This window comes from Eleginops maclovinus, chromosome 2 (genome assembly GCF_036324505.1).
Source record: "Eleginops maclovinus isolate JMC-PN-2008 ecotype Puerto Natales chromosome 2, JC_Emac_rtc_rv5, whole genome shotgun sequence".
Taxonomy (NCBI): domain Eukaryota; kingdom Metazoa; phylum Chordata; class Actinopteri; order Perciformes; family Eleginopidae; genus Eleginops; species Eleginops maclovinus.
The window spans coordinates 22,070,103-22,088,074 of NC_086350.1; the positions used below are offsets into that span (position 1 = coordinate 22,070,103).

At 40.7% G+C, this 17,972-nt stretch overlaps 1 protein-coding gene across 1 annotated transcript; it reads left to right on the forward strand.

Annotated features, from left to right (window-relative positions):
- The first annotated feature begins 7 nt into the window (after positions 1-7).
- Positions 8-16,430, forward strand: st3gal2 (ST3 beta-galactoside alpha-2,3-sialyltransferase 2). Its single transcript, XM_063907011.1, has 8 exons — positions 8-24; positions 56-548; positions 7,461-7,520; positions 7,868-8,001; positions 11,230-11,409; positions 11,833-11,878; positions 12,524-12,643; positions 12,763-16,430. Exons 1-8 carry the CDS (start codon positions 8-10, stop codon positions 12,934-12,936), a joined length of 1,224 nt encoding a protein of 407 aa, XP_063763081.1. The 3' UTR covers positions 12,937-16,430.
- Positions 16,431-17,972: the final 1,542 nt, after the last annotated feature.

Below are 17,972 nucleotides of genomic sequence, written 5' to 3' on the forward strand. Positions count from 1 at the left end.
TGGGGGCATGGCCATGGGGGGGCCGCATCCCATCCTCCACCCTGCATCGAGACAGGCGCTGGGGCTGGGGGTCCTGGGGTGGCGGTCCAGCCAGAGGAGCTCCGAGACTCTCTGAGCTCAGGCCCTGGCTGAGCGGAGGGACGCTCGCAGCCACAGGAGGTGGAGGTAGTACTCTGGGAGGAGGTGGGGCGGAGAAGGGAGGTAGGGGGAGATGCTCACGCAGGGTCTGGGTTCTCCTCGGCTCCTTGGTCCTCGTCTTCCTCACATCGCTATTCTTCTCCGTCTCACTCCGTGGGGGTGTCGGACTCAACTACCTGGAGCCGCCCGGGTGGGAGGAGTCGAGGCGGGTGAAGCTAGTGCCCAGCTACGTGGGCGCACACAGGCTGTCAACACCCGACACCTCGCAGCAGAAGACGTGCGCTTGCTCGCACTGTGTCGGAGACCCCGGAGTTTCTGATTGGTTCGATGAGAACTACGACCCAGACATCTTACCTGTGTGGACCCGAGACAACATCCAGCTGCCTTCTGATGTCTACTACTGGTGGGTGGTAAGTAACAATACCTTTTACCTTTACATGCTAAAGTTTACATTCACAGTGATATTCCACTATTATTCTGAATATGACATTATTCTGAATTTGATACAGTTCTTGTAAACAGCATATTCTGCTCGGATATTTCAATTTTGTTAACAAACATAGCATTTTCTAGTCAATACATTTGGGATATGCCAGTATTATTTGGGTTTTCAGAGGATCAGAATCTGGGTTTGAGAAGCGTTTTTTGGACATCTATACGGTGTATTGAGAATATGGTTCTCAATTTGTATTTCTTCGGCAGTTTGCATCACACCGTCTCTTGCTGACTCGTTTTGTGCAATGCGTACAAGTTAGCTAGATACTGGTTTACAATTCTCGAGTAGAAGTGCCCACCGAAATAGAAAACCCAACATTATTGGTTGGAAGAAGGAACACACCTACTTTTTTGAAAGACTTGCACATTAACATGTTTTTGGATATGCACACATAGCGCAAATAACTCTGACCTATTCAAGCACACGATTATAGAAGTGAAATATTGTGAACTGAAACTGTTTTCACCCAGTTAAGTAAATCCACAGCTGTTGTAAATCTTTGATTAAATCCTATTTTAAAGGATGCATTTACCATACAAGAAATAGCCATACGCCATGTAAAGAGCTTAGTAGGAATATTGTCTTTTTTTGAAAAAACAAAAAACAAACTTTAACACTTACAATGTTAAGTGTATACTGTGTATGTGTTCAGTGTTGCAGGTTTTTTTTCCAAGAGTAAGATGAGAAATTTGATGCCGGCTTCATGCCTAGATTAAATATTGAGCTACAGCCATTAAACTTAGCTTAGCATAAAGACTGGGAACAACGGGAAGGCACTGGCTGGTAAAAGATAAAAACAAAACAAAATTATATGAAGGGTTAAGACGGCATTATGTGTCCTATTAGGCAATATCACAAACACAGTGCACATGCAACAATCAGTTTGTGTTGATGTTTAGCAAAGTGTCTCAGCAAAGTGAAATATAATTTAGTCACAGTTATAGTGTAAACATTTTTCAAATTCTCTCAACTCACAACATTTACCATTAACATTTAACCCAGTAAAGTAATTATGTCACATGTTATAAATGTTCACATTGTTATAGCATTTTTCAAAATATTCTGCTGGCATACTGTATGTCTTCTACAAAAAACATTAATATCAACAATTACTATGAAAATGGTTGCAGATTTTTCTTTTCAATAAATGTTATTGGGATTATGTCTCTTGCCTCTATGCATTACATTTTTTGTGAGATAATTTGCAAGATATCATGAATAAATGTCAATCCTGGACTCAAAGATGAACTGAATCAAATATAGTGGTCAAAGATCACTAATGACATAAAAAAACGTTTTTGGAACTCAATCATTTACACCATTAATATAATATGATAAATCATGAAGTAAGCTGGTGGGGTCATGTAACCACGAGTCTTTCCCTTTAATGTTTGGTGGTTTAATTTCTCTATTTGTTAAAAAGCTCCAAAACTGAACTTCTACAGGACCCATTGTAATGCATTTGCCCCGATGACGTAAGGAACTATTTTTCCAATTTAACATCCAAACTTTGTATTACAATAACACACAGAGAAGTTCATGATTTTACATTACCTTTTATAATTTTGAGTATTTTTGTACTACATACAGTAGCAGCAACACCACACACTTTTCATTGCAGAATGACACACAGAAGAGAAGTTGGGTACATATGAGGTATACGTTCATTAGGAAAGTAAGGGGAGTAATACATCGTAATCACAAATCTGTCTCCACCATCCTCATCCTCTTTTGTCAAGTAGCCAACCAATCCCTGCTTACAAGTACTACATGCTGCTCAAGTCATATGTCATGTCATGGTGAAGCACAACATGGTGGGTCACTGGGCTTAAACCACTCCTGGGTATAATGGAAATTAATGGAAGCATTACATTAAAGAAAAGTTGCATTACATTCCTCCTCAGTTTGTGTTGGTGGAAAGTGTGTTTGTGTGTGTGTTTCTGGGATTATATTGAGTGCTATGCGGTGTCCTTCATTGGCCGGTCTAGAGTCTTTTTTTAGAGCCTTAGCCTCAGTCCTGCACTGGAATGGCAGAAAACTGCAAACACAGGCTAACAGCTGCCAAGTCATTAGGTCACACTGCAACAGGGGGGCGATGTACTGGGAGAGAGAAAGGAGAAAGAATTGAGAGGAAGAAAAGACGAAGGCGGGTGGGGTTCAGAGTAAAGGAATAAGGTTGATCACATAAGGAACCATGAAAAGATAATGAAAGGACCTAAAGAACAAACAGAAGAATGATAATTCCAACATGGATAAACAAACCAGTATCTGCAGAATTGTTGGAACATTTTTTGTCATTGATCCATTTCAACTGCAATTACTGTACACTGTTCACAACTCTTAAAATATTGTCCAGATTGCAAACACTCTTTTCTGTTTCTCTATGCTAAAGGTGGAAATGAATGCATCATGTCCGAAACTTTGAATCGTTAGCAAAGTTTAGACGTATGACATGGTCAAACTGATAATGTTACTTAAAGGTTGCAACATCTAGGAAGATCAACAAGTCATTACCCCTCTGTCAAACAAGGAATACGTTTACCATAGTGGCAGAGAGAACCAGGCCTTTATTTCGCCTATAGGCATATATCAAGGTAAAGTGGAGTTCTGTTGGAAATCAGAATACACAATAAGAGGTTGATTGTAGCGAGACTAGCGGAGACTAGAAGGCAGATATTAAAGATGCAAAATAAGAAGTAGCTGTGTAAGTGCTACCCCGTTACTAACTCTGTTTTATGTCTCGTGATGGAGATTCTTCAGTCCAAAGTTGATGAATATGAAGATTCAATCAAACTAAACAAAATGGTGAAAGACCGTCTCTGCTTTTTTTTCATTGTTGACTAGCTTTTTATTCTGAGACTAATCAACAAAGAAAACAAGCGTGTGCGCATAATAAGGAGTAAATAAGTCTTCAATCAGACGTAATGTTTTGTTGTGCATTCCTGCTTCAAGAGTGACAGGAATTAGCACTTAATGGAAGAAAAAATGTGTAGAATAATATTTTCGTTACAGCCTTAAGTGATTTTCACATTTAAGGATGTAAACACTCAACTGCCAGTCAGGCTGATTTTCAATGAATAATTTAGCGTGTTTGCCTAAATGCTAAAACGCTTGAATGGAGGCTTTGACCTTCACTTCCAGAGACAACTGATTGAAGTTTACTCTCACCAGCTATTTTAAATTCATTCACAGAGTTTGAGGCTAAAGGGATCCTTTGGTTTGTAGTAACTGATAGCTACTATATAAATTAGCCTTACACTAAAGAGCGTTTACCATTAAACATAAGGAGCTAGTAAAAACTTGTTAAAGACCTAAAAGTGTAATGTGAACCGTCGCTTAGGGTTGTTAGTTTGTAGTAATAATATAATAAAGAGTTTAGTTAGAGGGAAATATGAGATGTAAATCAATCTAGCTTTATTTGGTCATTTAGGCTCTTGTTACTGGCAGCAGGTTTTATACTTAAAGGTATACTGCAATATATAATTTCTCAAAAGTTTGTGTTTTTTAAACCGAACAAATATTTACTACATAACCCTCTCTTGTTTTTTAATACCAGGTCAGAGCATTTGGTAAACTTAGCTAGGCTGTTACTTTTTTGTGTGGTTCAACCCAATTTCATTTAATAATGCAAACATCCCAACTTAGACGATACTAATGTTATTACTAGGGTAGGGTTAAACTTAACAACAGCTGGTACAACCACTCTTAGACTAGCATAATCTGGAATATTGGAAACATCGGTTTATTGAGACTGAACAATAAAGTTGTATTTATTTGAAAAAAAACGTGCCACGAAGCATCTATTTAGGAGCCAGAGGACAGATGAGAAGTGGGAAGCAGGAAGGCATTTGGCATGGTTGCCAAAAAACATCTGCCAAAAATTTGAAGCCCCTGAACAACAGCGGTGCAGGAGCCCCAAGCTGGCACCAGCATCATGCAGGGATTCAGAGAGAAAAGATAAAAATGCAGAGAGGTAACGGCATGAAAAAAAAAGTGAGTTTGAGGAGTAAAAGAAAGGTTTAGTGGTCTCTTTAGTGGTTAGTGCTGATGAACTGCGTGGTGCACAGGCGTCCCAGAGAGATGAAGAGATAAAGAAAGACACAAGGCGGAGAGGAAACAAAGAGGGAGCAAGGGAAATTAAAGAGAAGGAATTAGACATGAGAGAGGATGCATGAATGGAAATGTAAGCGAATTAAATCTGTGTTAGGAAAAGCGAATTAAGGCCGATAGCGAGTGAAAAGGAAAGAGTGGGAAGTGGAAGATAACTGTGTGGGAGAAAGACAGAAAGATAAATATGGTTATGGATAGAAAGAGCCATGTGGTGGCTGCCAACATCTTGATGAACTTTTGTGTCTGCATTTTTGTTTTGGGAGATTCTTTTTATGTTGAGTGCAGGTGCTGGCATTCTCATTGAGCGCATGAATGCACATCTAACTGCGTGGTTTGGTAGAAGCTAAAATTGGAGCAAAATGTTTCCTTTTATTTTTTATTATTGAAAGACTATGTCTCTTAACATCCCACAATGAGGCACTTTAAAACCATGATCGCAAAACAAATCAGAAAGACACAAATGAACAGAAGAAACAATATTTTTACTCTACTGTGAGAAACATGTCTTGCTTTTAGACACAAGCTATATCAATTTAAAGTGACTTGTGTCTCTTATAAAGAACCAATGTTAAGGGAGAGCTTCACAAATTCACAAAGTCTCTAAAGACTGGTGTCCATATAAACACTTTAACGCTACTGTAATCATTCCTCTGTTTTGTACTGGCCATTAAAAGATCCCTTGCTAATGCACTACTGTGGCTGCGAGGTAGTGCGGTCATCTTTCAACCAGAAGGTTGTGGGTTCGATCCCGGGCAGTCAACATGTCCATGTATCCTTGGGCAAGATACTTAACACCGCTCTGTGTGAATGGGTTGAATGACATGTAGTATGTAAAGCGCTTTAAGGGGTCGAAAAGACTGAATAAAGCACTGTACAAGACCATTTACCATTTAATATCAATGGTCTGAATCTACAGTAGGTGGTGCTGGCTTGATACATTTCAATGAGTGAGTTCGTAAGAATGTTAGTTGCCCATTTTACTGAGTAGTGCCAAGTTTCTGAGGATATTACTATTTATTTCCTATTAACAGAGTCTGCATATCAATGCAAAAATCTGTGGACAACCATTTTTGTATAGGAATCGCTCTGTATTCCACTTGTAGTCTGAGTAGGATGGACCACTGGCCGATTATGTTTCAGGGCTTTGATTACACATTGCTAAACTGTCTGTGTCAAGTGCAAAATAAAAACTGTGTCCAATGAAATGCAATTTCAGCACCCATCAGTTATCGCTTGACGCTTATGAAGGCACATACAATCTAATCGTAGATGTCATCCCTCAACCCTAACTCCATTCTTGCATCTCATGTTACTAATCAGACTGTAAACCAAGATATGAGTTTTTGGGCTCCAAGATTGAAATTCAAATATTGACAATTAACTCCGTATGGCCATTGTTAGAGTAGGTGTATCCCATTAAAGATATATCCCTAAAAATAAAACTGACATAAAAAATGAAACAATATAAATAACTTTTTATAGGGAAAAAAAATATCAGGTCAAGAATTTGTTTCGTCAAATTACTTTTCTTTTTTGGCTTACAAAGGTTTACATTTCCTGTAGTGCCCTAAAATGGTAATTTGGACTGGGGGTTATTTATTGCTTTAATCAACACAGAGATACTTTTCCTTTTAATTAAGAGCCCTGACCTGTTCACATTGTAATGGATTAAATTCAAGCTGAAACACTTTAATGGTATTCAAAGTGTATGACTGGTAGTGTATAGGATTAGTTTTCATCAGTGTTAAATCACCTTAACACTTTAACCGACATTCTTGGGAAAACATTTATAACCCATCTTTTATGTAGCTGAAGACAATCTTGAATGATTTCGTGTTTTTTTTTGTTGCATGGAAATAAAAAGTTAAATAAAATTAACTTTAAATTTATGATGGTATCCAAGTCTGACATTCTGGGCAAATGACCTACAGTATCATCATGCTCCTCTCTTAGTCTTCTTTCAAATCCTTTTAGATCCCATGCCTTTATTCTGCTCTTCCTTTTTTACATTCGCATAACAAACTTCTATTTGTATCCTGCCTCTATTTATTCTAGTCGTTGAACCAGACAGTAAAGGCGTGTTGTCACCTGTCACTTCCCCCTAAGCGGGAACTCTCGGCACCTCGGTGTTGTTAGTGACTAACAACACTAACAACAAAAGAAATGTGCCTGGAAACACACACATAAACACACTGTCTCTCAAGATGTAAAAATCTGTTTTTGTGCAGTCAAACACGTCGTGTGGAAGAAGCAAAAGCATTTGGTAAGGGTGGGAGGTTTTCAAGATGTTTGGTACTATCCCACACTTTCTGCTTTCTTTTGGACATTTGACATCCCTTCTTCCTCTGCCATCTGTTCCTTGTTTTTTATTCAGCTTGCTCTTGACATGTGGGCAGCAATGCCTCTGCTCCTCTGACCACAGCTCCCCCATCATCCTGTCAGTCTGACACATGGCTGTTACCTAAACACACACACACACACACACACACACACACACACACACACACACACACACACACACACACACACACACACACACACACACACACACACACACACACACACACACACACACACACACACACACACACACACACACACACACACGTACAGGGGCTCAGGGAAAGTAACTGAATATAAAGTATGTTGTCACATCCAATTTGTGTGCTGAGGAGAAACAACACATCCTAACCATATTTCTTCTCTTTCTCTCTAGATGCTACAGCCCCAGTTTAAACCTCACAGCATCCAGCAGGTGTTGCTTAGGCTGTTCCAGGTATTTTATATTATTAATTCATCTTTCCACTTTCAAATCAACCCAGTCATCTCTCTTGGGCTAAGGCTGAGGGCTAAACCGCTAAGGTTTATCAGCATTCCTTGTGAATGCATCTAGATTATTCTTATTCTTTTCATTCTGACTGTCAATGCAACTCATACAGTTGTATGTTTTAATATCTCAGTATGGCTCCTTGAGGGCAGACTCATGTATTTTTCATGGAGACTATCATGCGGTATTCACCCCAGCAGGGCTGAGCTGCTGGTTAGATTATTAAATGTGTCTTGCTCTTCCAGTGCCGTTTCATTTCCTACGTAGTTTGATTGAATCGTGGCTGTGTGTCGCAGGTGATTCCGGGAAGGTCGCCGTATGGCTCGTGGGATCCGGGACGCTGCCTGCGCTGTGCCGTTGTGGGCAACTCCGGAAACCTCCGCGGAGCCGGATATGGGCCGACCATTGACGGACACAACCACGTCATGAGGTGAGAGGCATCGATGGGGTTGATAGATAGACGGCCAATAAGATAGTGAGGAGAGCGGATGCACAGCTACATTACATGGAGTAAGATATGGAGATAGAGGATAGGATGAAGGTGGATAAGGACGATAGTTTGAGGGCAGAAGGGAAGAGAGATTTCATGAAAGGAGAGCACTATAGCGTTAAAGTTATATAATAATTAGTGTTAGGGAATGTTTGCTTAGGTGGATAACCTTTGACACAGTTCATCATTTTCTCCTTCCTCTGTCTCTATTCCTATGGCATAGTTCTTTGGCCTTCGGGTTGCTGTAATCCCCTTTAAGGAGGGGCAGCTTTGGTGCTTTGCTGATGCCAGTCTATGACCGAGCACAAGCTGACATGAGATTAGATTATTGTTTAGGGATCTAGAAGCCCTTCTTATCTGGAATGTAGGTTCCCTGATGTACATGCTTTTCTCATGTACGACAGCTTTAGTTAGATTTAGGATCCATATTTGTTTAGTCTGGCGACTGAAGAACGTTGATTGTCCTTCCGAACTAGTTAAAACCTCGCATTGTAGTAGAGATCTTCAGAATTGGTTCGTCTCCATTGCTTCAGAAGTTTCCATCACAATTAGTGCTGGGCAATGATAACATTTCTAATTAATAGCATTCTTATGCGCAAGATACAATAATGAGTTCAAAAGTCATGTAGGTTTTTTTTAAGCAGTGCTATATTAACAAAAGTGCAATAACATTTGGTTTGCAAACACTTTATGAATAAGGTGCTTTAACAGCAGTATTCCCTTTACACAATAGTAGTTAAAATATGTCTTGCAAATCTCAACTTAGACATTAATTCATGTAATCAACTCAAATATAATACCTAAGCAATTGGCCACGATCAGGGATAAATTCAATTTTGCAGTGGTTACAAATAACTCCCTCAACTCGGCCGTCTGGAAGAGAATTAAATTGTCCATGTAAGAGTTTGGTACCTTTCCCCATGTTTCTGTCACTGCCAGTTCTTTTCTGTTGGTGCTCATGCTCATGCGTCTCAACCAACAAAATACTTTCGTTGGTTGAGACGCATGATGACGCTCATCCTAAGCCAGTTCTAGTCGACATCCCACCCCTCCTCCTGTGACCCATGTTTTTTCTGTATGTGTATTCAGAGCCAGTGAGCAACGGACTTTCAAAATAACAATAATAATACAAAAAAACTGTTAATGTGTGATAAAATAATTGTCTGTGTTGATTCAATAATGTGTTAACGTAATAATAACGTGTTAACTGGCCCAGCCCTAATAATAATTATAATACTATTTTATTTCCATACACCAGGTGCAGTTCAAAGTGCTTTCACAACACTGCACTCATCACAAATAAATTCACTGCAGGTCAAACCATAAAACCTTTTTGCACACATGCAGCGTGCAAACATAATATAGCAGTTCAAGGGACACAAGAGGGAAAGAGGTGTCATAATACAAAGAAAATACAATGAAATAAATAATGGTAAATGGTAAATAAAGGAAGACATGAGACAAAATAAATAAATACAATAAAATAATAAAAACCTATAAAATAAATAAAACAAAAGTAATATACAATAATAATAAAAACATCATGTCTGACTAATGTATATAGAAGCCGACAGCAGATGTGTTTTTCTGATCAGCTTCTGATACTATATTTAATCTTTTTAAATCTGTCCAATATTCAGGTCTGATTGGTTGACAGAGAGGTCAACTGACTCATGTGAGGTCACCACACAGAGGCGTTATGTCTTAAGAAGCTGAAACGTATAGATCGTACCTCTCTCACGCACGCACCCAGGCAGAGAGGGACATAAATCCGTTTGTTTGAATCCACCCCCCCACACTTTCTAGCGCAGCAGTGATGGATCACAGGGCCTGATTGTCGTCAGTTGGCATGAGCACACAGCTATATGTTGTTGCCCGCTGCGAGTGTGTGTGTCGTGGCCACGTGGTTTTGGCTTAAGTGCCACCACAGGAATGACAAGTATTTTTTTGTTTCTGCATTAGCATCCATTAGTGTTGCACTCTCAGTGGACTTGTGTGGGCTGCTTCCAGGCCCATCTCCTGTTACACTCACTGTGGTTTGATGCTCATTCTGTGTTGGTATAATCAGCTTGGTCCACAACACCACCACCCACCTGCTGTCTGTGTTCCTCTTCACTCCTGCTATCTGAACAAACATCTGTTTTGTTCACTGACATATGTGTAGGCTCACTCAGTGGCCTTTTGTTTTTAAGGTGCACCTTCCTGTTTTTTATGAACAGCTCAGTCCTCCAGACAGTGAGTCACATTGACTGTTAATACAGCATAAGTCTGAAATATACAGACAGAGTTACTGTCTGACAGGAAACATGTTTATTAAATTCAAGGGCATGAAAAATGGTGGGAACATAAATGTTTAAGCAGTGTTAAAGGTAGTTGAAGGCAACGAGGGATGGGTAGGAGGTTATACACAGTCATTATGGCGAGTTTGGAAATCATTTGCATATCGACACATCCGGAGGAAATACACTTGGCTATTGGAGAGAGAATCAAACCTAAAAGATTTGCAGAGGTACAAAGGAAACGAAAGCATGAATAAACCACATTTGCTTGGTTACTGATAGGCTCAGGCACTCTTTATGGTCATTTAATAATCATTTGTCTTATTTTTGTTGGCTATGCACATAGGTTCCTTCTATTTTTTACCCATTTGTCAGAACATGGTTTACAAGTTAAGCCTTTAAAAAGTGGTGGGGACATGAGCTTATCAAGACTTAAATAATAACTTGAACCACTCTCGTAGTAATGATGACTCAAACCACTACTTTTGGTTTCCAGGTAATGACAAACCAAAAGTTAATCATCATCACTCTTCCCACCTTTACTCTTTTGGCTCAGTCTGACTGCTCTCATGAGCAGCTTTTCAGTGCTCTAGAAAGCCCCTGTACACCACCTGCTCAGCACCAGACAGGAAACAAATAAAGGTTAGCAACCAGCTGGTGAACATTGTGGGGCATTTGGAAGCTAAAAAGACCGATATTCTCTCTTAGGAGACCAAAACTGAGCCGTAAGGAGGGTTAATATTGAACAGACAACCATATGGGCAACCATATGTGGACACATTCAGATTGAAAACCGCTTTGTTGACCATGGCTGTAGCTCAGATATCACCTGCTAGATCAGTGTTACCTGAAGACGTGCATTTCTTATACTCTAACTCCCTTTTCGCAGAATAAACCTGGCCCCCACAGTAGGGTACGAAGAAGACGCCGGCAGCCACACCACACACCACTTCATGTACCCGGAGAGTGCCAAGAACCTGGCAGCCAACGTCAGCTTCGTCCTGGTTCCCTTCAAAACGCTGGATCTTGTCTGGATCACCAGCGCTCTGTCTACAGGACAGATCCGATTGTAAGAAGAGACACACACATACACACACACACACACACACACACACACACACACACACACACACACACACACACACACACACACACACACACACACGCACACACACACACACACACACACACACACACGCACACATACATGAACACGGATTAGCACACATGCAAGTGCACATACAGATAAAAATGAATTTTGGAAACATCACACGGCATTGGGACACTAACACACATAAGTAAAGTTTGGGTTCTTCAATACACTTCATTTTTCACACACACATACACACACAGAGTCACTAGGCTGGAGCAATCTGTCAGACGTCAATCATCCAGGATTCATAGCGGCAGCAATCACATAAAGTGCTGATTGAATGTGTGTAATCAATTTCTCTCTCTTTACTCCCCCTCCCTCTTCCTCTCCCTTTCTCAGTACTTACGCTCCAGTGAAGCAGTTCCTCCGTGTAGATAAGGACAAGGTCTGTATTCTCATTACTTTTGGCCATTCTCAGCGTAATACGACATACAAACACACACACGGTGAACCCTCTTTGCTGCCGGAATTAGATCATACCCTCCCCATTGTTGATGAGGGATTACAGTTAGATTATAAACCTTCCTTTGTTTTTAATAATCTTCTGCTTTCACTCCTTTTAATCCCTGAAAATAAATAAACTCAAACTAATCCCGCCATGCGAGGACTTTTCGTGAATGTCTTCGCCTGGTCAGAGACACGTTGTGATTTTTTGCCGCAAAAATATAGATTTAAATGAAAAAGAGCGGCTTTTTGGGGACTGCTCCTGGAAGCAGATGATAAATGTGTTTTTTTTTATTTGGGTGCTATAAATCTTTCGCAGCGGGAATAGTATTACAATTTAACCAAATGTGTTTTTTTGTCCCGTTGGCTGTTTGAATAAGCTGGAGCTTTTATCCTGAATTTCTGTTTAAATGTGAAGCTATGAATCTGAAAACAAAGGGAACTTGGATTTTACTTTATATAAACTGTGAAAATGAAATGGAAATATTGTAGATGTTTCTGAATATGAGACTGAGGGACAATGCTGTGTAGAAACAGGATTGTTTGAATCTTAGTTATTCAACAACTCTGCTTCTCTTCGCACTAGGTCCAGGTCTTTAACCCAGCTTTCTTTAAATACATCCACGACCGCTGGACCAGACACCATGGGCGCTACCCCTCCACTGGCATGCTAGTGCTGTTCTTTGCCCTACATGTCTGTGACGAGGTCAGTTTATTTCTCTTCTCTACTTCCAATCTGTAAATCCTTCCACCATGCTGGAACGACATTTTATATGTTAACATTTGTAACTACAAACTTGTTGTCCAACACTCCTTCTCCTCTAGGTGAATGTGTTTGGCTTTGGAGCGGACAGCAGGGGGAACTGGCACCACTACTGGGAACAGAACCGCTATTCCGGGGAGTTCAGGAAGACCGGCGTCCACGATGCAGACTACGAAGCCCAGATCATTGAGCGGCTGGCCAACGCCGGCAAGATCACTGTATTCCCCGGGAAATAACCAGCAAATCATCCTTTTTATCTTAGTTTTCCAACATTGGTATGGCGACAGACACTATAGAGTCTGCTTAGAACGAGTTAGACATTTTAACCAAAAGCTTACTTGTTGCTGGTTCCAAACAATGTTATTACGTTCACTTTCCCTTATGTCTGAGAGCCAGAAGGGGCCCTGATGGTGAAGACTCTAAGTAACCCACTGGGAACATATAGATCCAGATATAGTTGCTTGTCACAACTGGCTTAAGAGTTGGAGTTGAGCCTTACATTCAACTCGTATTAAATAACAAGTGAACGTTGGACAGTAGGAAAACTCATTGAATCCCAACAAAAAGCCCCTCTGACTATATGGCACAGAGAGAGCGTACTGGAAACGCCACAGTAATAGCACCATCGGCATTATAGAGACTATTGTTCTACACTTGGAAGTGTGTCAAAACGTACACCCTCTAAGCCCGCGGCTCTGTACCCTAGACCTGCTGACAAAACTGGCTACTGACCATTTGAGACTCGAAGACTCACATTTCCATCTCTTACAGAACCCTGGGCCATGACTTCATGCAAGTTCTGCCTCACCAGACTGTGTTACAAGGACCCGGTCTGACTGTGACGGGCTGTAAAAATGCTGGGTTATAAGCCAATGTGTGATTGCTGTGGGTTATATCAATTGTCCTCTAAACCAACTCCCTTTGGGTCCTCAACAGGCTTAGCAAGGCCTCGACAACGTGTAGCAGACTAACAGAAACATAATCAAGACTTTTGCCTTTTGACCATTCTGACCCACACAGATCACTGCAGCACTAGCATGAGCCTGCTTACCCCACAGCCGAGCTTAAGACTGTATTCCCACAGCCAGGGGGAGTTCTGGGAGGAGCCTTGGTTTGACTGCTCTAATGAGGCCAAGAGTCCATCTCCTGGGATTTAATGTTTGGATGAAGGAGCGCTGGTTACCGGAGTTTCATCCCCATGTGGTCTGTCAGGGTCTAATTTGGGAGAATGGTTCTTCATGCCACTGCTCTCTGAGGCAGCATGAGGAGCACATAGTTTTGCTCGAGAGAAAAGCTGTTGGTTTATTGTTTCCGTGCAGCAGACTTCTACAAAAACTGTTTTCGGCTCGCCACTTTGGCTTCCTGACAGGACTGAGACATCAGGGGAACCTCGCTCTGTTTCTTTGCCCTTACACAGACCCGACTTCTGTATTCCAGTGGAGTTAAGAGAATGTCAGGAGCATTTCGCTTCAGATTAAGGCCCATATTATGGGTTGAAAGAAAAGCCCCACTGAGTCTCTCCATTGACCACTAGCACTGGTTTTCGCTCAGCCAATTAAAACTTCAGCTATGTCTGGAGGGGGCGGAGCCACCAGACGCCTTAGACTTCATTGCTGCATCGATTAAACTGCACTTCCTGTTTGATTTCACATTAATGGCATATCCCCCTGCAAGCTGCAGACTTCATTTCAGGTTTTGTACTATTTGCTTTGACTTTGTGATTTATACTGTTGGCTCAGATTTTGTTTTCTACGCAGGTGGCACATTAATGGCTTCTTCATCATTTGGTACTTTTCTCAAATGATGCCCATTTACACATTTATAGCCTCCATTGATAGTTATTTACATCTTCAGCGAGGAGGCACAAACGAATAGCAGACATGCAAGCGCTGCTCAACATTTTCAAAAGCGTCATTGGCAAAAAATAAAATGTGAGCCACAGAGACATGGAAAAATAAAAAGTATTTGGTGTGATGTGAGACATTTATAAAAAAGCGTGACGTACTTGGGGTTCCCACACAGGTTTTGCGAGGTTCATACTTTTGTTTCGTTTCTATATAGTCTTGCGCAATTTGAAGATAAACCAAATAAAAAAATGGCTGGAGATGTACTCAAAGAAGTCCTTCCTTATTGGTCAAAACAAAACTGATCCAAATAAATGTCTCATTTGGAAGTCAGTTCTCTAACACTCAATTAAACGTTGTGTTTGGATGGTAAACCAAATGGATTGTCATCTTCTTGGATTCTAAATCAATTCAAACATTTGAAAGACCAGTTTTTTTAGACTTTTTTTATTTTACAAAATTAGATGTGTGTTGCTACTGATGGATTCCATTGTGTGGCAAGCACCAGGGTATGTTTAAATCCAACTAGAGCTTGGCTGGGGAAAGCCCATCGTGTGACTCATAATGTGTAATGAGCTAAAAAAATTTTTTTTTTAAAATGTACCACCTCCAAAAATGTTTAGAAAGAAAGTTACATGTTGGACTATAAGCTGTGTAGGAACCCTGAGTGCCGCAGATACTAATTTAATGTGAAATAACAACTGTGTATATGAGAAATTAGCACATCCCTGGTTCAGAGGGATTTGGATTTAACCACATGGCATTATAAAGCTCGTTCTTATTGATTAAGTGTTTTTACATGTAGTTCAACCATTGCTCCTGCTGAGGTTTGAGGTACACACACACACACACACACACACACACACACACACACACACACACACACACACACACACACACACACACACACACACACACACACACACACACACACACACACACACACACACACACACAGTGAGGAGGGTCGGGGGTTGTACTGCCCCCAGCAGACGATGTGAAGAACTGTGCTTTCAATATTGATATCAGTTCTGTTTGGTGTTAACTTGTGTTATCTTTGGAGGATATTGTGTAACCTCATGTGACCCTTATGTGTTGTACTTTCTTTGCGTTTGATGGTTTTATCCTACTTTGCACATAACTAGTCTTTAGCATTGAGCTGAGCTCACTTATAGAGTCCTTGGGGCAGAATCTGAACATTTTGTTTGTATTTTCTCTTTCTGTTTCACACACACACACACACACACACACACACACACACACACACACACACACACACACACACACACACACACACACACACACACACACACACACACACACACACACACACACACACACACACACACACACACACATTACTGCTTTTGTGCCTTGTCCTGCTGCTAGACTTTTCTGCTCCATCTTTGCATGTTTTTAGTCACACACAGTCCCATGTCTTTTGGATGAGAGCTGTGCCTTCTGAGCTGCACACACACACACCCACACACACAAACACACACACCCACACACACACACACACACACACACACACACACACGCGCGCACACACACACACACACACCGCCTTCGGCTTGGGGTACAGGCGCCTACCACTCTTCACTTCTCATACTGCTTTTTGCACTGACATTGTAGGCCTGCTCCAACGATGGCTGCAGACCATGTAAACTGGTGATGCAGCATGACTCATATTAGGGCATTTGCTACTTTTCTTTAAAACATGAAGTGTATACACTTTGGCGGCATATCTAGATAAAAGGTAGGGAAGAAGTACTGGGAAGATGCTAGACATAAAGTGTGTCAACATTTGCAGTGACCTGTCTTATCTCTGTCTGTTTTGAACTACTGATGGTAAAAATGATTAAAAGTTTGGACGTATCAGTGTACCGCTGCTTTCGTGGTTCAGTGTTTTCTTGGCGTGGTCAGCGGCTGTTCTTGTGTTGATTTTTGTTTCTTTAGATGCTACTTCCAACTTAAAAAAATAATGTGTCAAGTGTTTTTGAGATAACATGGCTCTCTGGTGGCAGCATAACACCTTGCCCTTCATTCCTGTGGCCTGCAGTGGATGGGAATGTCCTGATAGCCCCAAACAGGGTGATGACCATGAAAACCACTATCAGCATCCTCAATTTCTCACAGATGCAGACCAGAACATTGTGATCAGATAAAGTGGTAATAGGATGATCCCTCTTCGCTGGTTGAGCCGACACTGGAGTTTTCAGGTCATTTTATAAGGCAGGGCTTTGTCAGGGTAATCAGTCAGGAAATACAACTAAGAATGTGAATGTGCAATTCTGATCTGCTTAAAAATTTAATTTATTTTTCCAGGGCCCATGCAGCAACCTTCCAAAAGTGTCATGAAAATTGGGCCAGTAGTTTTTTTTTTTCGCTATCCTGCTAACAAACCTAATTGAAAACAACCTTGTTGGCGGAGGTTTTTGAAGAAGACTTGTGTGTTCAATATCTGACACAATTTATCATACTTCCTTCTAAGCAATGAGTTTTTTTTATTCCAGGCCAGATTTATGCTGAACATCTCTGCACTAAAACCATTCCTCATTGCTGTCAGAGAATCCAGGTTCCTTTTACATCCAGCACTATTTTTACACCGCCTATGTGCTGAGGTGCCTTTTAAGCCACAAACACCCAATTGCTGATTGCCTGAAAATGTGTCATTGAGCCTTTTACGACTGCACAGAGCAGCCGCAGCAGCACTCGGGGATATCTGTATCTCAACCATTTTACATCCATCTACATTATAAGGAATAGGTGACATTTTGGAAAACTGATATGTTTGAGTAATGTAAGATGATTGATACCACCACTGTGTTAAAGAAGTATTTCACAGCTGAAAAGATGCTCTATTCATAGTACTGGACTTTCAAAACATAAAGAAAGGTGCAGATACTTTTGAAATTGGTGCTACATAACCAGAGGGGGTTGGACGTATTCAAATTCGCTTAATAGATTGATAAAAACATAAAACAGATTAAAAATGCATTGGACTTCAAACATTGTAATTCCTCCACACTGTAATGATTGTATAAACAGACTAGAATGTGAGATTCCAAGCATATCATATGCCCCTGTCTTCGCATAAAAAACATCTGAAAGTACAATGCATGGACGAATAACAGCAAAAAGAGGAGAACCCCAGGTGCTGGCTACAGTTAGGGAAGTTAAAATTAGCTATTTTTTGCTTCATGTTATGCTACAATTTGGTTAAACTCAGCAAAGTGTCTGTTTAAATAAAAAGGCTAAAGGCAGGAGACAGTTGGCATAGCTTAGCATAAACTGAAAAGGGGAAAGAGCTAGCCTGCTACTCCAGACTGCTCCAGGTCAAGAAATACTAACATAATACTACTGTAATACTACAATTTGTTTTCTCTTTGACACTCAACAAGATAAACCCTGTTGGGAAGTGTGTT